This window comes from Sturnira hondurensis, unplaced genomic scaffold (genome assembly GCF_014824575.4).
Source record: "Sturnira hondurensis isolate 20B ecotype Veracruz unplaced genomic scaffold, ASM1482457v3 Scaffold0018728, whole genome shotgun sequence".
Taxonomy (NCBI): Eukaryota; Metazoa; Chordata; class Mammalia; order Chiroptera; family Phyllostomidae; genus Sturnira; species Sturnira hondurensis.
Window position 1 is genome coordinate 3,283,667 of NW_028091359.1, and position 23,512 is coordinate 3,307,178.

Below are 23,512 nucleotides of genomic sequence, written 5' to 3' on the forward strand. Positions count from 1 at the left end.
TTCTGCATACATACACACAAAATTTCCAATCAATATCTCTATGTCTTCATTCTAAAATGTAGAGAAACAATAAGTGTAAAAACTATGGCAGCAACAGTGAAGACAAAGACCAAAATAAGGCAAGTAATTCTGATGAAAAAAAACTACCAGACTATTAACAAAAAATGTTTACGGAAAAAAGCATGAGAAATAAATATTAAGACTTCAAGAAAAGGGCTAGAAGAAAGTTGAGAAATACCCTCAAAATACAGAGAAAAGAGCCCTGGCTGGTGTAGCTCAGTGGACTGAGCACAGGCCTTCGAACCAGAGGATCGCGGTTCGATTCCCAGTCAGGGTGCATGCCTGGGTTGCAGGCCAGTTCCCTGCAGGCCAACTCCCAGCAGGGGACGCACAAAAGGCAACCATACACTGATGTTTCTCTCCCTCTCCCCTTCCCCTCTAAAGGTAAATAAATAAATAATATTTTAAAAATTATTTTAAAAAATACAGAGAAAAGAGATGAAAATATAGATGATGTTCAACATCTGAATTATAGAGATTACACAGAAAGTGGCAAAACCAAAAATGAGACAGCATCCAAGAAAAAGTGACTTTCCCAGTGGCAAGAGAAAAAGAGAGAGAAACTTCAAATTGAACCAATCCTTCTGAAATGTCCAGTATAAGGGCTGAACAAAGGATCATACTATACCTACACATTCTCTTGTTCAATTTCAAAATTCTAAGCATAATAAAAGACCTTAAAATGCTTTATCAACAGACTGAAAAGGGAATGTAATCTTTGCACCCACTTGGCCTTGCACTGATAAACAGGTAGACAGTTGTAGTAAAAATAACAATGTTTTGTGAGTTGTTTTTCACCTTCTAGAAAAATGTACAGATAAAAATGTGTAAGGCTTATGGGAGAGACTACAAATGTAATTTAAACAGCTATAGGAAGTAGAGGGAGACCTGAAAAAAAAAAGCCTACTTCTGCCCCAAATATATCAGATACAAAGTGGACAAAAAAGGCAAACCATGGAATGGAGGAATATGGCTGTAGCACATATTACTAACACAAGATTAATAGTCAGAATATGCAAAGAATAAGTCAGGGGAAAATGGACTAAATAATATAAGGCACAGGCAATTCAGAGAAGAGGAGTCCTAAATACCCAATAAACATGTTGAAGTAATGCTTAAACTCATTAGAAATCTGGGCAACACATATTATAAGACAATAAAATGCCATTCTGAATATAGATTAACCTAATTAAAAGTCTCATAATACTAAGTACTAAGGAATGTAGAGCAATAGTCATTGTTATATTCTGCTGGTTGATGAGGGTGTAACCTAGATAATCTAAAAAGCAACTTGGCAACAGCTCTCGAATATGAAAATATCCCATGGCCCAGCAATTCCAGTTTAAAATGTATTCCCCAGAGAAATTCTTATACAAGTATACAGGAAAATGTATACACAAAGTTCACTGCTACATCCTTTGTAATTGTGAACTGAAAATAACCAACATGTCCGACTTCAAGAGAGTAGATGGTATATTCAAAAAAGAAATTCTACAGAGCAATTAATATCAATTAACTAGAGCTACATCTGTAAGAACACATATAGAAATGATAAATACCAAATTCAGGAAAGTGGAAGGAAGAATGGAAAAAGAAATCAGTACATTCTAACTGTATATCATATTCTTAAGTTGGCTGATGGATCAACTTAAATCTTTAAGTTGGTTGGTTGCTGGATAAATGTTAATATTTTCTCTACTTTTTGGTGACTAAATTATTTCACAATAAAGAGCTTCCCTGAGGAAAGAACACAGTAAAAAAAGTATGCAAATATAATACTTAAAGGATTTCTTATGGAAAATCCTACCCTGAAACCAATTCTGGAGTCCTAGTATTAAGAACTTCATTTTTCCACCCTTAGATTATAATAGTGACTATTAAAAAAAATACATACTCTGTAACTGATGTTACACTTTCCTGTCCAAAAGGTCCAACTGGATCATCCTTGAATTTATCACTTGGAAGTTGAGGCGGTAAAAACTCTACATCTTTTTTCTTTGGGACTTTGTAATACTTCCAGGCTACATTAGCTTCATCTTCTTCCAAGTTTACTGCTGTACCAACATATACTGTAGGTTCTACAGCTTCCTGAAATTGAGCTGGGAAAGACTGGGATAAACTGTCTATCCTATCTTCCATTGGTTTAGAAGGAACCAAGGGATCCGGTGTTGGCATTTGATAAAAATGTTGACTTTGAGGGGTTGAAGGTGTTTTAGTCACTCCTTCATCAACCACATCACATGGGTGAGGACTAAGTGGGGGTGGCTGAGGTGAATTTGACATTTCAGTGCCATGCATCTGAGGAGTCTTTGCTACATCATTAGTTCGGATGTTTGAAAATCTCACTTGACTGTCTGGAGCAGATATCACAAGTCTTTGGCTGGCTGAATCTGTGTCCATGACAACATCATCGCTGATAGATACACGATGGTGAAAAGGAGTCAGGGGGCGTTTCTGTGGTTTTTCACTCTTTTCCTGCTTTTCATTGGTCTTGTGCTTGGGGAGTACCTGTTGTTGCTGACTTAAAGATAATGCCTGTCCTTGTTGTCCAGGGTTTCGTGGTTTAATATTTTTGTGCCTGAAAAGAAAAGTTTAATAGTTAGTTACAGTATCACAATATATCAAATATATAAATTAACACTAGACATTTCAGATATTTGTTTTTCACATACAATTCTACAGTAGAATGATATGAATTTACATGAAAAAATACTTTGTTCAGTGACCTAAAACAAGAAGCATGAAGATTAATCTAAATATCTTAGTATCTGAATAAATACTGAAATGAGATTCTAGTTATTTTAAGATACAAAAGTATAAAAAAAGTCCTGAAATTCATTCATTTATCAATACACCTGATATTTCAGTCAGTACTTATAAATCAATGGTTTAGCTGAGCTCAGTCATCATCTACAATTCTACACACAGTAACTGGCCAGAAAACCTATCTGACTGAACTGAAATTACAACAGTCTAGATAGTGCTGAAACTGACTGACTGATAGGCCTTATACTAAACCTATTTTCCTTCTTCCAAGGCTTACCACTGCACAAAGAATCAGCTGACTAGAAACAAAAGAGAAAATTCTTAAAGAATTTTTTTTCCATAATGTGAAGCAATTCTAAACTGAAAAACAAAACTATCCACTAAAGTATCAAATAATTTTGTTCAGAGTTTCAGATTTCTTTCAATGCAGTAAAAATACTATGCACATTGAGATTTCCAAACTCAGCAAACATTGATTTATATAAAAATGTTTTTAAATGAAAAAACTAGAAAAAATGTCAAGGAATATAGAGTTGAAGCATTCAGTATTCATTAGATCTTTTTAAAAAATAATAATTTAATAGTTTTTAAAAGATTTTATTTATCGTTAGAGAGGAAGGGGAAGAGAGAGGGAGAGAAACATCAATGTATGGTTGCCTCTCGTGAGTCCCCCACTGGGAACTGGCCTGGAACCCAGGCATGTGCCCTGACTGAGAATCGAACCATGGTTGTTTGGTTTGCAGGCCAGTGCTCAATCCACTGAGCTACACCAGCCAGAGCCTCATTAGATCTTTTTAGCTTTCTTTTAAATTTTATTTTACAATGATTTTGTTATAACAGAGATAACCAGAAGGGATTATTTAAAGTACTTTTTTGAAGAACCTTCTCTATGAAGGGAATGTGCTGCTGAGACACCATTTTGTACAGAGCCTGGGACATCTTATTGTGCATGAGAGGAGGGTGCCAAGGGAGGCCTAAAAAGTTATCAAAGAAAAGTGCAGTTATGTCAAAAGATAATAGGAGAAACCCACTATTGCCATGATACCAAAAGCAAAGACATTATGAGAATAGGAAGTCACAGAACAATATCCCTCAAGAACACAGATGTAAATCATTAAGAAAATATTAACAATGCAGTACTATGTAAAAGGACAATATATATCATGACCAAATGGGATTCATCCAAAATTGTAAGGTTTAGCATCCAAAGAATAAAAATGAGCCCTGGCTGACAGGGCTCAGTGGATTGGGTGCTGGCCTGTGAACCAAGGGGTTGCTGGTTCGATTCCAGGTCGGGGCACAGGCCTGGGTTTCGGGACAGGTCCCTGGAGGTGGACGTGTGACAGGCAACACATATTGGTGTTTCTCTCCCTCTTTTTCCGTCCCTTCCCCTGCCTAAAAGTAAATTTTAAAATCTTAAAAAAAATAATAAAAATGGGCATTGTAGTGTGTAACTTTCTCCCCCAGGTTTTTTAGGGAAAATAAGAATGAGCATTATACCTGAGTATAATGACTACAAGCCAAGGGTATAATAATCCCATGTTTAATACACACAAAAACATGAGCGTACATCATACATGGCAAAATACAGTATTTCTTACAGCGGAACAAAAGAGAAAACCATATAATTATCTCAACAAATACAGGAAAACATGACATAATTCAACATCTATTCACAAAAAAAGACTTAGCAAGTAAGGAATAGAACTTAATCTGATCAAGGACAACTATGAAAAATTGCAACTAACATACTTCACATTGGGAAGACTGAATGATTTCTCAAGACTGGGAACAAAACGAGAATATTAACTCAACATTTCTATTCAACAATTTTATTGAAAGTTTTAGTCAATACAGTAAGTCAAGAAAAAGAGATTTCAAAAGAAGAATATAAACTGTCTTTATTCATAATAAACATGATTAGAAGCTTTACAATGAAGGGGTCAGGATGATCATCACTTCTCAGTATTAACATTAAAAGTGGGACAACCAGACATGTCTCTTCTTATGTGACATGATACAACAACACAGCACCATCTATTAAGTATTCTCACCAAAAATAACAAACTTAAATCTAATCAGGCATCTAGATCACCACTGTCCAAGAGAACTTTTTATAATGATGGAAATGTTCTGTATGGGGCTACTGAGAACTTGAAATATGACCAGTGTAATTGGGAAACTGAATTTTTAATTTTTAAATCCAAATATTTTAAATTTAAATAGCCAGCAGTGGTTACTAGCATAGTTACTAGTATTGAAGAGCACAGCTCTACAAGTACCTTCCATTTACAGAAGTGCAGGGGATAAAACAAGTTAAATGACACTAAAAGAACAAGTTAAAATACAAGACATATTAAGAAATCCAGCCCTGGCTGGTGTAGCTCAGTGGATTGAGCGCAGGCCTGCGAACCAGAGGATCGCGGTTCGATTCCCAGTCAGGGCACATGCCTGGGTTGCAGGCCAGTTCCTTGCAGGCCAACTACCAGCAGGGGATGCACAAAAGGCAACCATACATTGATGTTTCTCTCCCTCTCTCCTTCCCCTCTAAACATAAATAAATAAAATCTTTAAAAAAAAAAAAAAGAAATCCAGAATGTAGGACAGTCTATAGAATAACTGACCCAGTTTCTCCAACCAAGTCAATGTCATAAAAAGAGGGTAAAAAATTACAAGAGAGACCTAAAAGATGTATACAACTAAATGTATACTCCTCATTTGGATCCTAGTCAAACAAACCAACAAGATACTGCTAAGACAAATTAGTAGAAGGTATCAGAACATACCCAGAAAACAGTGTGCCTTTCATTAGGTGTGATAATGGAATTATATTAATTTAATAATGTTAACATTTTCAGAGTTGCATACTGAAGTAGAAATAAAATGATGACATTTAAGATTTGCTTTTAAAATCTTCAGCAAGAGTGTAGCATAGAGGCCTGGCCAAATAAGGTAGTGTATCTACATAGTATTATGGACTACTATGAGCTTAAAAAATAAACAACAAAAAAACAAAGTACATCTATATATGTGCTAACATGGCAAGATACCCAGGATAACTGCTTATCAAGAAAAGCAAGTTACAATAGTATACATGGATGATTTGTGTGAAGGAAAGCAGGCAGGAAGATCTACATACATATATAGGAGGAGAAACATTAATTTTTTGTTATTCATGTGCATTGATTTTTTTAAATAGCATTCTAAAAAAATTTTTAATGAAAGGAGCTGGTCATTAAAAAACAAACAGCAGGTCCTACTCAATGTAGAAATAATTTCTTCTCTGACCATGCTGTCTCTGAACATTTTCAATGACAAGGACAATGTTACTTTATAAAGAAATGCATCTCATCATCAAATAGCTCCAGTTACTAGAAAATAATTTATCTGTAATAGAAACTTCCTTTTTCTTTATCTCCCAGTCATTAGTACTATTTGTAACTCTATTTCTAAAGCTGTGCTGTCCAATGATAGTATCCACAAGTCACATGTGGTTACTAGGCACACAAAATGTGGCTAGTCCAAACTAAGATGTGCAATCGGTATAAAATATATACCCATTTTGAAGACATGTTATTTTAAAAAAGCCTAATATTTCATTAATGTTTTGTGTCAATTGTATGTCAAAAATATTTTAGATAAATCAAGTTCAGTAAAATACATTTAAAAATTTTAAATCTTCAGTAAGAGAATGGGACTAGATGAAGCAAATATTGCAAGTAAATACGAGTGGTTGATACATAGAAATTTACTGTCCAATTCTCTTACTTTGTGTACATGTTTGAAATTTTTCAGAACAAAACAAGGTAGAACTAAAATGCTTTAAAAAAAAAGCATGAAAATAACAGGAGCAAGATGAAAGTGTTCCAAGGTCCCTGTTAGATTCATAGAAACACTGATTAACTTTAGACTTCAAGGAAAGCAAACAGTACATGGTTTAATTCAATTAACAAGAGAATCAAAATAAGAGTAACTTCAAACCAAGGGAAAAAAGGAAAAAATAACAGTCAACAATTACAGCAGGAAATGGGAAGAAAAAAGCAAAGGAAACAAACAAAATAATAAGAAGGTATCATTTATCAATTATTCAAATATTTTAGTGTCTACTATAAAAGTTTACAAAAAATGGTGTCCATGGACTCTTTCAGAGGTTCTATGGGTACAAAGCCATTTTCCAAGTAACAAGACATTATCTGCCTTTCTCACTGTTACTATTACAATGATGGTGACAAAGCAATGCATAATAAAACTGCTGGCAGCCATACACCGAGCAAGGCAGTGGTACTAACTAGTAGTAGCAGTCATTGTCATTATTTTTTCACCACCATACAGTTTTTTTTCAAGGCTTGTTTCACTTAAAAATGTCCTTCATGCCCTGGCTGGTGTAGCTCAGTAGATTGAGCACAGGCCTTCGAACCAGAGGAATGCGGTTCAATTCCCAGTCAGGGCACATGCCTAGGTTGCAGGTGGATTCCCTGCAGGCCAACTCCCAGCAGGGGACGCACGAAAGGCAACCATACATTGATGTTTCTCTCCCTCTCTCCTTCCCCTCTAAAGATAAATAAATAAAATTTAAAAAAAAAATGTCCTTCATGAAGACAGTAAAAATGATTTTTATTAAATTTCAATCTTTGCATATAGCTTTTTATGTTCTATATAAAGAAAAAGTACACATTAAAAAAAGCACCTGTATAACTGAGTTACAAGCTGAACGAGCCACTTTTTCAATGGAGCACCATTTTTATTTTTTAAAAAATGATTGATAAACCATGGTTATCCAGATCTGATTACTTGGCAGATATGGTTATTTGGCAGACTTGGTATTTGGGCCTCAATGAACAAAATAAGTATATCATTTTAAGGATGAACAAATGATAAAATTTGAGATTTTAAACAAGATTTAGAATTTGTAAAATTTTATCTATCACAGAGAGCTTGACAGCTTTCTAATACTTTAAAGTTAATTTTTCTGATAAGATTGCTGGTGATAGTAATAAATGCAATTTTTTAAAAAATATTTTATTTACTTATCTTTAGAGGGGAAGGGAAGGAGAGAGGGAGAGAAACATCAATGTATGGTTGCCTTTCGTGTGTCCCCTGCTGGGAGTTGGCCTGCAACCCAGGCATGTGCCCTGACTGGGAATCGAACCGCGATCGTCTGGTTCGCAGGTCTGTGCTCAATCCACTGAGCTACACCAGCCAGGTGCAATTTTTGATACTACATAACAAATGTGCCAATATTTAGAAGTTCTGCATAACTCAGTGAACTGATATTTTCCATATGAGCAATGCATAATGTTACAAAATCATGCATAAGTAAAAGACTCACTCAGTTACTGGTGAAGTATAAGAAGATCATTAATTGGGCTTCAGATTCCACACTGAGCCTTTAAGAAACTACTGCTTCTCAAATTTTGGTGTAGCATCAAAAAATATCCACAATTATCTGAAAAAACTATTAAAACATTCTTCCCTTTTCTAATTGCATAATGAAGTGAAGTTAAACTTTGTTGACACACTTCAGCCATGACAATATCCAACAAAAGACTGAATGTAGAAGCAGATGAGAATCCAGCTACTTTCTACTAACCTCAACACTGGAAGAGATATGCAAAACTAAGTAACAATGCACTTCCTTCTATTATTTTTGCTACTATATTGGAAAACAGTTGATTTCTATAAAAGTATTTTATTCATGTTAATATGTACTGAGTTTATTGTTATTATTTAATAAATTAAGTAGTGCTTTAACATTTCCCTAAAATTGACATAAAAAGACATAACCTACACAAATAAAAGCACTTTGGGGTCCTCAATAATTTTTAAGAGTGTAAATAAGTTCTGAGACAAAGAGCTTAAGAACTGGTAAAGCTATGCAAGGCACTAAAAAAAAGGGACAGGGTTTCCAATAATGTAAGGTAAACTACCTGGTTATATTCCAATAATACATGGGATCTGAAAAGAGCCATACGTTCACTTAACCCTTCTACAAAGGTAAAAAAAGTATTAACTCAGGCTATATACTAATAGCAGTGGCTCTATGAAATTTTGGTAACATTAAATTACAACCCCTTTCTTCTACGTATCATTTTGAGGATGAACAAATGATAAAGCTAGTCTTTTTTAAAGAGAACTAAATTTCATACTAGAACTCAACAAAACTGGGACTCTTTCTTAAAAGGTTGTCCTTAAACATAATCCACCAGAGCAATCCCTTCAGATTCTTTTTCTTACTGATGAAGTCCTTATATTTAATTTAGTGTTAACACCTGAAACCCACTGTCTTGATCTATAAAAACATAGCTTTCTAAGTGCAAATTTTCTTATGAACATTCCACCAGGCTAAAGCCTAGTATCAATAAATGTGCAATATTAAATCTCACTAATAACTGAAAAATGCCAATTAAAACAATTTTATGCTTTCCACTTACTGCAAGGACAAAAATAAATTTTGGACAGCTCTCAGAACAGTGAAAGCACAAGAAACTCAGCACTCTTATATGCAAAAAGTGGGAATGAAATTTGTAGTATCTTTTTGAAGCCACAAGAAGTGTTTAAGTAGCCCCTTTGGCCCTGGCTCAGTTGGTTAGAGCACTGTCCCGATACACCGAGGTTGTGGGTTCCATCTCCAGTCAGCGAGCACACAAGAAGCAACTAATGAATGCATAAGTGGCACAATGAACAGTGCTCACATGCACACTTGTGTGTACTCTCTCACTCGCAGGCTCTCTTACTCTCTCCTTTTCCATAAAAAAAAATTAATAGCCCTCTTGCCCACAACTCACTCTCATATCACCTACCTAGTTTTATGTTCTTCCTAGCACTCAACACTCTTAAAATTTTTAAAGTTTAATAATTATTTTTAAAGACAAATTATCTGCCCCATTCCTGTTACAGTACAGGAGCCTTGTTCACTATTATGTCCTGACGACATCTATCACAGAGTAACTTTTCAAAAAAATGTAATAAATGATAGTCACAGAAGTACTATTTTTGTTTAAGTAAACAAAAAGTCTTTGAAAACAATTAACTATCCATCAAACCCCAAATGATTAAATATGCTATGGTACTTCCATTCAAAAGAATACCAAAAAGTTTTTTAAAACAATAAGGCAGATCTACAAGTAACCAGGAAGAGCTAAGACACATTAAGTGGGGAAAAAAATCCCAGTATATCAGTAGTATATTTGTGTTGGGTAAAGAAACACATATAAACACAAAGTTACAAAAAAAAGTATGCAAGGATAAGGGAGAGATAGTAGGAGAGGACAGTAAGAGAGAATTTCAGCTTTCTTTGTATAATAATTTAAATTCCTTAAAATCACATACGCTAATGCAAATTGCTTATATAAAAATGCAATTCCCCCTCCGCACCCCCAAATCAATTTCCGAGAGATGGTAAGATATCAATCAGGATGCAGTCCTATCTTTCACACAGAGGAAATTTACTACAGAGATTTAATTCAAAACAAAACAAAACAACAACGAAAAAACCCACAGAGCTTTCTGGCCAAGATGGAGGCATAGGTGGAAACACTGTACCTCGTCATACAACCAAGTTTATGAACAACAAATATTTAAAAACCAGAACGCAACCAAAACAGAGAGAAAATTAAACTGTACCGAAGTCCGACAACAATAAACCATTCATCCAGACCGGTATAGTGGGGCTGTGCAGGAAAAAGTGGCCAGACCAACCCGGGTGCGCAGGTGGCGGTTGGCAGATCCCAGGCGTGGGGTGGCAACGGGCAGACCCAGTGAGGGCACAAGGCTGCTGGCTGACTGTGGTCACACATTCACGCACAGATAAACCAGGCAAAAAAGTGAGCAGTTAGATAGACAGAGCAACCTAGGGCCCCAATGCCAGGAAATAAAGCCTAAAAGCACCAACTGGAAAAACTTTCAGGTGTCGAGGTGCTGTGAGAGCCTCCCAGGCTCACAAGAGTTCCTTGGAGAGACCCACAGGGTCTTGGAGGGTGCACAGGCCCACACACCCTGGAACCAGCAGGAGAAGAGCCCAATTTGCTTACGGGAAGCAGCAGAGGGGACTGAGGTCCGAGAGAGAGCGGAACAAACACCATTGCCCCTCTTTGACCCCATGCCCCGCTCTGGTGAACACCTAAGGTTCCACCCCTATACGTAACAGTCAAGAACAGACCAAAACATTACGGCTCAAGAAGAAGAGTTCAAAGTCCCAGAGCCAATACTTCTAAGCGACCAATGCACAGTTCAAAATAATGGTGATCAGGATGCTCACAGAACTGGTCGATTTTAGTGACAAATTAGAGGAACAGATGAAGGCTAAACTAATTGAAATGAAGAGAAATGCACAGGGAACCAATAGTGATGGAAAGGAAACTGGGACTCAAATCAATGCAGCGGACCAGAAGGAAGAAAAAAAAAACGACCAAACAGAAAACAATGAAGAAACAATAATTCAAAAAAATGAGGAGAGGCTTAGGAACCTCCAGGACATCTTTAAATGTTCCTACATCTGAATTATAGGGGTGCCAGAAGGGGAAGAGGAACAGAAACAAGCAGAAAACTTATATGAACAAATAATAAAGGAGAACTTCCTCAATCTGGCAAAGGCAATAGACTTCCAGGAAATCCAGGAAGCTCAGAGAGAAGAAGAAGGCGGACCCAAGGAGGAACACATCAAGGCACATCATAATTACATTAGCCAAGATTAAAATGAAGGAGAGAATCCTAGAAGCAGCAAGAGATAAGGGGACAGTCACCTACAAAGGAGTGCCCATCAGACTGTCAGCTGATTTCTCAAAAGAGACTTTACAGGCAAGAAGCGGCTGGACAGAAATATTCTAAGTCATGAAATCCAAAGACCTACATCCAATATTGCTCCATCCAGCAAAGCTTTCATTTAGAATGGAAGGACAGAGAAAGTACTTCTCACATAAGGTCAAGTTCAAGGAGTTCATCATCACCAAGCCCTTATATGAAATGTTAAAGGGACTTATCTAAGAAAAAGATACAAAATATGAACAGTGAAAGGACAGCAAACTCAGTTATTAACAACCACACCTAAAACAAAAGCAAACTAAGAGGACAGCTAGATCAGGAGCAGAACCATAGAAATGAAGATCACATGGAGGGTTAGCAACAGGGGAGTGGGAGGAGGAGAGATGGAGAGAAGGTACAGAGAATAAGTAGCATTGATGGTAGGCAGAAAATAGGGGGGAGTGCAAGAATAGTATGGGAAATATAGAATCTAAAGAACTTGAGACATGTGGACATAAATTAAAGAGGGGGATGATGGGGAAGGGGTGTGCAGGGTGGAGGGGAATAAAGGGGGGGAAATGGGACAACTGTAATGGCATAATCAATAAAACATTTTAAAAAAATACAGAGGAAAGTCAGGCAACCTGGAGACTAGTACCAAACAATAGGGAGCCTCAATCACTTCTAAGACTGAATAAACATTAAGGTAAAGTAGCCTCACCATATCACAGAAGCTTAGGATAGTACTAGAACCACATGGAAGGAGTGGCAGTTGTTAATGGGACTCAGAGCTGCTGCTGGAGTTGGCTCAAGATCAGGGTGGGGAGATACCCTGGTTTCTTTCCCTCCTCTCATCAACCAACCTATTAGTGTCCACCATTAGCCAAACCCAGAAAGCAAGTAAGCCTCATAAAAATCATCACATTATACACCTTAAATGTATAGAATGTTGTCAATTATAACTAAATAAAGCTGGAAAAAATGTCTGTAGAAAATAAGGGAGCCAAGGAAATGTAACTATTTCTCTTCAATATAGATAAAACAGAGCAGGGAAAATGTAAGATTTGAGAGCAAAGAGGCTGACTAGCAGAGGCGGTCACATTCATGTGTGCCCTACCTCCTATATTCTATGGCAAGACAATACATACACATATGGTGCCTCAAGTCTTTTCAACCTAATTTAAGAACTAAATAAGAGAACAATATTTGAAGGGAGAAAAGAGGAAACCTGAAACCTGTAATACAAAATGGAGAGTAAAAAAAAAAGTTATATGATTGGAGTGGTCAGTTTACCAAAGCACGTCGTATGTATAGATTACACAAAATTTTATTATACCAATTCTACGTATGTCTGGGAGGAATTTCTGGAACTACAAGAGACAGCATGTTTTTAAAGATAAAAGGTTCATTTTAGAGACCAAGAATTTAAACTTCAACTCATGTTTACCAACATGCATTTTGAATGTCTTCCTCTAAAAACATTTTTAAAAGATTTTATTTATTTATCTTTAGAGTGGAAGGGAAGGAGAGAGGGAGAGAAATATCAATGTATGGTTGCCTTTTGTGTGTCCCTTGCTGGGAACTGGCCTGCAACCCAGGCATGTGCCCTGGCTGGGAATCAAACCACGGTTGTTTTGGTTCACAGGCCCATGCTCAATCCACTGAGCTACACCAGCCAGGGCCTCTAAAACTATTTTTAATAAATTTATTTAAAACCCACATCTTTCAAAAAGAATAAAACACAAGTCTAGGTTAGAAACTAAAAACAAGACAAAACAACCACCACCAAAAGCACCACAGCTTGATAAAAATACCAATACATACAAGGAAAGAAACCCCTAATTTCATTTAAGCATTCTATTGGTCTTAGACCAGGGACTGGCAAACTTACTCTGTCCCAAGTGTAAAGGACCAGATGGTAAATATTTTAGGCTCAGGGGGCCATGCAGTCTGTGTTGCAATTATTCAACTCTGTGAAAGCAGCCACAGTTATTATGTAAATGAACGAATGTAGCTTGGTTCCAATAAAACCTTATTTATGAACACACTGAGATTTAAATTTTGCATAATTTTCACATGGCACAAAATATTCTCCTTTAAATCTTATTCAACTATTTAAAAACATAAAAATCATTTTCAGCTCACAGGCCATACCAAACAGGCAGGGAGACAAATTAGTCAATGGATCATTGTTTCCTGACCTTTGGTCTCAGATAAATAATGCCATGAAAACTTGTACAAGACTAGGTTCATTGGCTTGTTTTCCCCCTAGATGGGTATGGTTTTTAACTCTTTTTAAATTGTTAAACAGGATCTAATACATCCATATTTTTATTCTAATCTATCAACAACAGAGGCAGGTTTTCAACAAAGTTGCCAGACTTTAAAAAAATTACATAGTCTCTCACACCTCTGGCTGATGTGGCTCAGTGGACTGAGTGCTGGCCTATGGACCAAAAGGTTGCCGGTTAGGTTGCTGGTTTTATTCTCCGTCAGGGCACATGCCTGGGTTGCAGACCAGGTCCCCAGTTAGGGGCATGAAAGAAACAACCAACTGATGTTTCTCTCAAACACTGATGTCTCTCTCCCTCTCCCTCTTTTCTTCTAAAAATAAACTTTAAAAATCTTTTTAAAAAATTACAGCCTCTAATCCAAAGAATCTATGCAAGAACACACCAGAATACTTGAATCTGTCACTATATTCCATCAAACACAGTCAGTGTAAGGAAAGTCATGGCAGTAACCTGAAGGTAAGGCACCAAAAGGGGTGGTCAACTATTTGCTCACAAGCCCTGATTAGGGTCTGTTAATACTATTACTTGTTTACCTGATCACAAAAGCATGTGATCTACCTTTAATCTGTAATAAAATAAACTCTAGGTAATATAACCTTAATGCCTCTAATGACCTAATTTAACCAAAAGCCCCAATATGCAAAATAAATACAATTGCCTAAAGAATTCCAAGTTCATAATTCTTCTACTAATCTTTCAACACTCCATTACAAAGCTTTTATTTTCACAGTATAGTTTCGGTCTAATGCTGAATCTAATAATCTTATTTTGCAAATCTTATTTCCACACACCACCTACATCTTGCCCAAAGGGATGTTATATAGAAACTACTACACAAACCCTATACTATCGTTAGTATTAAAAAGACTGTGGAAATTTTTATCAAGTATATATCATCTTTTTTATGAGAACCTTGGGAAAAATTTCTCGGGCATAATGCCACCTATAAACACTTCTCAAGACGTGTGTGCCTTTTACCTTATAGATGCGGTATATACTATAATAAAGTATAAAATTCTTTTTATTTGGCTGTAAAATAAAGTATTCATAGTCCAGCCCTGATAACTATATAAGAACTAAAGCATACATTTGTATGTACTTCCATAATCAGCTCCAAATTACTAAACTCTTTTTCCTCAAATTTTCTCTTTTGTCTTTGGCCAGGTAGCTCAATTGGTTGGAGCATTGTCCCAAAACACCATGGTAGTGGATTCGATCCCTGGTCAGGGCATACATAAGAATCAACCAATGAATGCATAATAAGTAAGCTGAACAAAAAATGTCAACATTTCTCTCTCCCCCTCCTCTCTAAAATCAATAAATATGTTTAAATTTTTTTTTAAAAACACCCTAACACACTGTGTTTATGAAAGCTTCCTCAAAGTGAGGCATAAGTAGTCAACAGCATAAGGAACTGTCTCACACACATATATGTATATAGATATCAGCTGAACAAAAGAAAAAATGTACCTCAAACAGCAGCAGTTCGTTCTTTGTGTGGCTTCAACAAAATCCCAGGATGCTACTTTATCAGCTGTCTCTTCTTCACACAGACCACCTGATGAGACCGAATACTTTCTCCTAAGATTTGAAATTATAAAATTATTTAGAATTCATAAAATTGTCTATAACCCTGAATTAGGCATTAAAATTGAATTTTTAAAACTCAGTTTTCCGAATTAAGAAAAAAATCACACAAATAACTGTTTATACTATTTACAAGTAACTATTATACCAACATGTAATTTTTAAGCTTGAAAATGAAAATACATACTTGTTCTGTGCTCTGTTCATATTGCATTCTTGCCAAACTCTATCCACCACATGATTTGCTAATTTTCTGGGTATTTTCCCACCATGATGGCTAGTACTATCTGAGTTGAAGCCATCAGATACTGAAGAAAATTTGGCCCACTTCTGGGCAGACTGAGGATCAACTGAAAACAAATAAAAAAAGGATAAACTGCGGAAGAATAAAGTTGATTTAAAATAATATTATCTAGGTTTTTAAAAATTACTTAGCGATACAACTTGCCCCAGCTACTTGGTAAGCCTTCTTACATTTTGAGGCAAGAAAGGCTGTTACTTAATTGACACATGAGTAGAAAGCAAAAAATCTGAACAAGGGATGTGAATTGGTTGATAGTGTTATATGATGCTGATTTCCTTACTTGGAGGATTAAATGGTAGTTACACAGGAAGGTGTTCTTAATTTTAGAAAATATACTGAGTACTTAAGGCTGATAGAGCATCATGCCTGCACTTGCTCTCAAATGGTTCAGAAGACAACTAATGATGTTAATAGTTTAGGAAATCTGGATAAGGGAATTCTTTGTACTGTTATTTGTAAACTCTTCAATAAACTTTAAATTAAATGTTTACTGTATTAAAAATAAGACAATCACTAGAGCTAACAAAACAGATTGCAATGATACCTGTCTGGACTTCCTCAGGAGATGTGGGTGGTGTGAGAGTAACCGAAGACATAGCAGGATCTCTTGTGGAAGCAGGCACTTGGTGGACACCCAAGCAAGAAGTTGAACAGTGAGAGGATCCCACAGAGCTGGGAGTAGGAATGTCTGACTGAGAAACTAGAACAAAACATGCTGGGTAGATCATTCGGACACCAGCTTAAAGGAAAAAAGACAGGAAAATCAATTACTATTATGATTGTAGTGGCATTCATTTCACTCAAAAATACTGTAAAGGAACAGTAGGTATAATATAATCACATTTAAGTAACAATATATTTAATATACTATTATAAATGTTTTTTTGGCAAAAAGTTTTTCTGGAAGAAACCATGCGAAGCTGTCAGTAGTGGTATCTTCAGTATGAGAGACTCAGAAGAAAACAGCTTACTCTTTTCATTTTTGGATTTTCTAGTCATGAAAGTGTACTACTTTCTCTGAAATCCTTATTTGCAAATTTGACCAACTATAAAGTATATTAACATTAATTTTTAAAAGATTTTTACTGGGGAGCATGGGGCGGGGGGCGGGCAGGGTTGGGAATATAAGACAGAAAGCTGTACTTGAACAAGAATTAAATAAAAAAAAATTATTTTAAAAAAAGATTTTTACTTATTTCTTTTTAGAGAGAGGGTAAGGGAAGGACAAAGAGAGGGAGAGAAACATCAATATGTGATCAGTTGCCTCTCACATGCCCCCAACTAGGGACCTGGCCCGTGACCCAGGTATGTGCCCAGACTGGGACTCAAACTCATGACCTTCTGCTTTGAAGGCTGGCATTCCATCCACGGAGCCATACCAGCCAGGGTAATTTTAAAAGTTTACAACAAAGGTAATCTGGGCACTAGAATTATGGACCATTTTCTGTTTTCTTCTTTATGTGTCTCTATTTAAAAAGCCTAATATATGTTTGTATTTGCATCTGTTTTTGTTACAACTGCTCTGGTATAGTATTTATTAAAAATGAATGTTGATACTCTTATTAAAAAACCCAAAACCACAAATAAGGCAATCTTCATATATAACATTACCATATGATTCCATTAAACATAGTAGTGCAGATTCTAATCCCAATTATCTTCTCAATTATACATTTCCCACACCTCCCATGTCTAAGGTAGGATATACATCTTCATTCCATTATTAGGTTTGGCTTTGTAACTTGCTCTGAAATGTTAATGCATGTGGTATGTCACATCCCAACAGAAGCTTTCATTTAAATGTGCTTGCAGGATCAGTGCAGCCTCTCTTACTTCTGTCCTCTCCCTTGAGATTAGCATATCTCAAATACAATTTATGTTGTTAACCTAGGTCCCCAAAGGAGAAGGCATTTAGAATACAGCCAATATGAATAGAGATGACTTAGGCAGAACAAATGAAAGACCCAAGTTCTTTAGGTACATATTATATTCTGCCTTTTAAGCTATCAGAAGTGACAGAATAACCAAATGTTAAAATACTGTGTAATAGTTTGTCAACTTTTCAGCTGCCAGATATTACTCATTCATATTTATTTTCTTCCATCCTTTCTCATGCTTTCCTTTAGATTTCCCTGCCCCAAAGACTATATTTTCCTGCCACAATGACTTTGCCTTGGCTATGTGACTAGTTTTCTCTAGTAGAGTGTGAGTAAATGTATCCTTGTAGAAGCTTTATATACAATTACATGGTTAGACTTGGTCCCTATTACTCCTCCATTCTTGTTAACAGCACATCCCAGATACTGAGTACTCTTTGAACCTAGGTTGCAGTATAAGAAGATACAAGGAGCTGAACCACACCAAAGCTGCAGTCCTTAAGTAATATAAGCAAGAATTAAGGAAGAAATAAATGTCTGGTGTTGAAAGCCACTAAGGCATTACAGTCACTTATTACTCAGCAAAATCTACTAATACATGCAATCACATATTTTCCCCTTAGCATTAATACTCAGAATCCATACCAACAAGAACTTCTACTGCAGCTAAAGAATCATCTTCCCAATCCATATCTTCCTGTTTTTCTTCAGACATCTCCTTCAAGCAAGATGAGATAGGATAGAACTGTTTCCATTCACCAATTAATTTTTTTGTAGCTGAATCAGACATTTTGAATGCCTGTCCCGTGAGAGTGCCATTTAGCCCAAATGGGCTTAAGATAACTAGAAATCCAAAACAGAATCAAGTAAGTAACTAAAGACTGTTACATCAAATAAGACCATATTGAACAGTATGGCAAGTAATTATGCAATTCTAAAAAAGTTAAAGGAAAGCCATAATGATCAATTTATTGTACTTCATTATTGTGAAGATAAGTACAATACTGAGTTTATTACAAAAACTTAAAATGTGTCCATCCCCAAATCTAAGATGAACAGAATTTCACAATGAACTGCGAATTTGTATATTCTTCAAGTTATCCTGATTTCACTAAGGAAAAGCAATTTGAGGAAAAACAATGTGACTATATACATTTAAGTACTTACTATGCAATGCCACATACATTTTTAAAAAGCAAATACTAGGCTTAGGAAGTCCTTAAAAATAAATCAGCAACCTTGTAAAGTATTTCCTCTAAATAAATTATACCTATGTCTCTGTGTTAAATTTTAAAAATGACTTATGTGACCTGACATACAAGATGACCAGGAAAACATAAACACATATGCCTGTCTACTTGCTTTTTAAAAAGATACTCTTTAAAATATGCTGCCATTCAAGTTACAAGAATTTTTTAAATAATATCAGTATTAAAAAGTTATTTCATTGACTCTAATGGGGAAGGAAAAAAGTAATCTGTATCAGAATCATCATTAGGATAAGTCTCATAAATCCCAAAATGTCAAAATACCAACTTTGATAATTTTCTTGAAACAACAATAAAAGATCAAATACCTAAGCCAACAAAATAATCTACCTTGAAATGGGCTATTAGACTGTTGAGCAAGGGTGATATGCTCTTCACTAAGAAGGTACACAGGCTGATGTTGGTTAATTTCCACACTGGTACAAACATTGCTGTCTCCATGCAAGAAAAAGGTGAAAGAGCAGGACAAGTGTTCACTAATAAAGGAAAAAAAGTTGTATTTAGTGATAATATGACAAAAATATTAACTTGCTTTTCTTTAATATGAAGTTACACCACAATGACACACAGTCTCTTTAACCCAGAAATTCTACTTCATCTGAAGGGAAAAAAAAAAATCACAGATATGATCACAGATTTAGCTATAAGAAATGTTCTTTGCAGCATTCTTTACAGTAGAAAAGACTGCAAATAAAGAAACCAGGTATGTAAATTAGGTATACACATATATACAATTATAATAAAGCCACCAAAATAAGTAAAGGTATGGACAGGGTTTGGTGGAAAGGGTTGCCAAAATAGTATAGTCTCAATTTTTTAAAAGAAAAGTTTCTTTGGTGAAAAAAATCTAGGTATAGAGCAGAATTAAGGGTGACCTAATTTTTACTTTTGTTCATTTTTCCTCTATATAAAAAATTAAATACAATTTCTGGCTGGTGTAGCTGAGTGGACTGAGCACAGGCCTGCGAACCACACGATCACAGTTCGATTCCCAGTCAGGGCACATGCCTAGGTTGCAGGCCAGTTCCCAGTGGGGGACACATGAGAGGCAACCATACATTGATATTTCTCTCCCTCTCTCCTTCCCTTCCCCTCTAAAGATAAATAAATAAAATCTTTGAAAAAAGAAATTAAATACAAATATATTTCCTCATTGTATTATTTCTGAAATTGGGCTGCATGCAATTAATTAAGCATTAAATGCACTGTCCTTCCCTCAGCCCCAATGAAGTTATTTTAAAGCAGTGATGGCTCTTACAATTGAAGGCATCCTATAATCAAAGCTACATGCAAAATAGACAATCTTAGATATGCCCTTAAGATTGTGCTTTTCTTATTCCTTCTCCACACATTTATCTTAATAATCCAACTTACCCAGTTATTTACAATAAGCTCAATATCTGTTGTATGTTTCTATAAGGCCTCTTGAATTATTTCTGGATAAAGCAAGAGCATAATAAACTAAAAACTAAGGTATAGTAAAAGTAATACCATAGTTAAGAGGGAAAACACAAGGTAGGAAAGTGGTGAAGAGTAATGCAGAGCTAAGAATGTCTTCACTGAACATACATAGGGTGGGGCAAAAGTAGGTTTACAGTTGTTCATATGGGAAACACAAAATTTTTTAAATATATTTTATTGATTATGCTATTGTACCTGTCACCTTCTCCCCGCTTCCCACCCACATTCCCCCCCATTAGTTCATGTCCATGGGGTCATACATATAAGTTCTTTGGCTTCTACATTTCCTGTACTACTCTTACCCTCCCCCCTGTTTATTTTCTGCCTAGTATCTATGCCACTGATTCTCTGTACCTTTCCACCCCTTTCCCCTTCCCACTCCCCTGTTGCTAACCCTCCATGTGATCTTCATTTCCGTTTCTGCTCCTGTTCTAGCTGTTTGCTTCACTTACTTTTGTTTTTATTTTAGGTGTGGTTGTTAATGATTGTGAGTTTGCTGTCATTTTACTGTTAATATTTTTTATCTTCTTTTGCTTCGATAAATCCCTTTAATATTTCATATAGTAAGGGCTTGGTGATGATGAACTCCTTGAACTTGATCTTATCTGAGAAGTACTTTATCTGCCCTTCCATTCTAAATGAAAGCTTTGCTGGATGGAGCAATATTGGATGTAGGTCTTTGGATTTCATGACTTGGAATACTTCTTTCCAGCGCCCTCTTGCCTGTAAGGTCTCTTTTGAGAAATCCGCTGGCAGTCTGACGGGCACTCCTTTGTAGGTAACTGTCTCCTTGATACTTCTAGAATTCTGTCCTTCATTTTAATCTTGGCTAATGTAATTATGATGTGCCTTGGTGTGTTCCTCCTTGGGTCCACCTTCTTCTTCTTCTCTCTGAGCTTCCTGGATTTCCTGGAAGTCTATTGCCTTTGCCAGATTGAGGAAGTTCTCCTTTATTATTTGTTCAAATAAGTTTTCCACTTGCTCTTTCTCTTCCCCTTCTGGTACCCCTATAATTCGGATGTTGGAACGTTTAAAGATGTCCTGGAGGTTCTAAGCCTCTCCTCATTTTTTTGAATTCTTGTTTCTTCATTGTTTTCTGATTGGTTGTTTCTTTCCTCCTTCTAGTCCACACAACTGATTTGAGTCCCAGCTTCCTTCCCATCATGATTGGTTCCCTGTACATTTTCCTTTCTTTCACTTAGTGTAGCCTTTATTTTTTCATCTTAATTTGCAACCAAAGTCAAACAATTCTGTGAGCAACCTGATTACTGGTGTTTTGAACTGTGCATCTGATAGGTTATCTCGTCATTGCTTACTTGTATTTTTTCTGGAGCCTTGATCTGTTCTTTCATTTGGGCTTTTTTTTTGTCTTGACACACCTGTTATGTAGTGAGGGGCAGAGCCTTGTATTCACCAGGGCAGGGTAACCCACTCACTGTGACACTGTATGTGGGGAAGGGGTCTGAGAGGGAACAACGGCGCTTGCCCTGTTCTCTGCCAGCTTTCAGTCACTTCCCCCACTTCCTACAAGTGGGCCCTTCTGATGCTGATTCCCAGGTGGGTGGGTTTGTGTGCACTCTAGGACCCTGTGGGTCTCTCCAACAAACTCTCCTATGAGGCTGGGAGTCTATCCCACTGGCGCCTCAACCCCAACAGGTGTTTTCAACCAGTGGTTTGAGGGTTTATTTCCCTGCATTGGGGCTCTTGAGTTGCGCAGTCCATCCCACTCTCCAACTGTTTCTCCCAGTTTCTCTGCGTGTGAATGTGGGAATGCCCAGTCTGCAATCGGCCACCTCGCAGGATGTGCGCACTGCTGCCTTGCCAACCAGCTGCACCCTACTCCACAATCCACCACCTCACTGGGTCTGCCAGCCGCCACCTTGCTGCAAGTCTTCTCTGCCCAGTTGCCTGTCTCTGCCCCTCCTACTGGTCTAGATGAATGTGTCTTCTTTAATTCCTTAGTTGTTGGACTTTCATACAGTTCAATTTTCTGTCCGTTCTGACTGTTTTGTTTTTAAATTGTTGTCCTTCTTTCAATTGTGCAAGGAGGCACAGTGTGTCTACCTACGCCTCCATCTTGGCCAGAAGTCAGAAAATACTATTGTAATAATACAAGAATAAACTGTTTCACAAACTCACAACTGTAAACCTATCTTTGCCCACTTTTGTGTTAGGGAGTCAACAGCAGTGTCTGAAGTTGATAGAAGAAACTGAAATCTAAGCTTATTCAAGGTAAAAAAAGAAGAGCTGAAAATACTACATCTAAAAATAATATAGCTAAAGAAAATCTTTTATGGTAAAGAATCAGATGTAGTGTCAATAGTTGATTAATCAAGGCCTAGAGGTAAAGCATTTATGAAATTATGGCAGTAACTGTTAAGAAATAAATTTAAAAAAACAAACAAAACCTGTTTACTTCCAGCAAATTGGACTAGAGCAATAAAGAGCAATCTTAAATTTTTCTAAATTTATAATAATATTCTGTGCTGCTTGAATCATGTAACTTTAAAATTTTTTAAAAATTTATGAATTTTATGTAGGACCCCTTTCCCCATTGAAGGGTCCTGGTACTCTTGTCAAAGATCATTTGAACATATACATGAAAATGTTTACTTCTGAACTTTATTCTACTCAATTTGTTTACATATCTGTCTTCGTGGCAGTACCTCATTTTTTGGATTACTGTAACTTTGTATGATGCTTAAGAAAAAATTTTTTATCCTCATCTGAAGATTTTTTTCATTGCTTTTACAGAAAGAGGGAGAGACACATCAAAGGGAGAGAGAGAAACATCGATCAATTGCCTGCCTCATGCACCCTGAGCAGAGAACAAACCCACAACCTAGGTATGTGCCCTGACAAAGAATTGAACCCGCAACCTCTTGGTGCACTAGTCACTGGACAAGGCTCCAACTGAACCACCCCAGCCAGGGCTGTATTATGTTTTGCTCACCCTTGCTTTTATCCAGGCTCTTTGGTGTGACTTTGTAGTTCTCATTAAAGGGAAATCTACTTCCCCAACTCAAGAGTTTTGTGACTCTTGAGTCACAAAGGTGTTGCTTGTCATATTATCACCCAACTCAAGCTTGTTTTGTGACTCTCTCTGGCCAAGCAGAGTCTGGAAATGCACTTATGCAATTTAGCTTGTCCTCTAAT

At 36.5% G+C, this 23,512-nt stretch overlaps 1 protein-coding gene across 1 annotated transcript in view; it reads right to left on the reverse strand.

The window, feature by feature from the left end:
- The window catches only part of MED13 (mediator complex subunit 13), a 104,790-nt gene that overhangs the window by 51,234 nt on the left and 30,044 nt on the right, over positions 1–23,512 (reverse strand). The window contains exons 4-9 of the mRNA XM_037070072.1: positions 19,226–19,371; positions 18,273–18,470; positions 16,295–16,489; positions 15,634–15,796; positions 15,330–15,440; positions 1,955–2,638 (exon numbers count right to left, since the gene is read on the reverse strand). Of these exons, the coding sequence (XP_036925967.1) occupies positions 1,955–2,638; positions 15,330–15,440; positions 15,634–15,796; positions 16,295–16,489; positions 18,273–18,470; positions 19,226–19,371 (1,497 nt within the window). The remainder of the gene's footprint in view (positions 1–1,954; positions 2,639–15,329; positions 15,441–15,633; positions 15,797–16,294; positions 16,490–18,272; positions 18,471–19,225; positions 19,372–23,512) is intronic.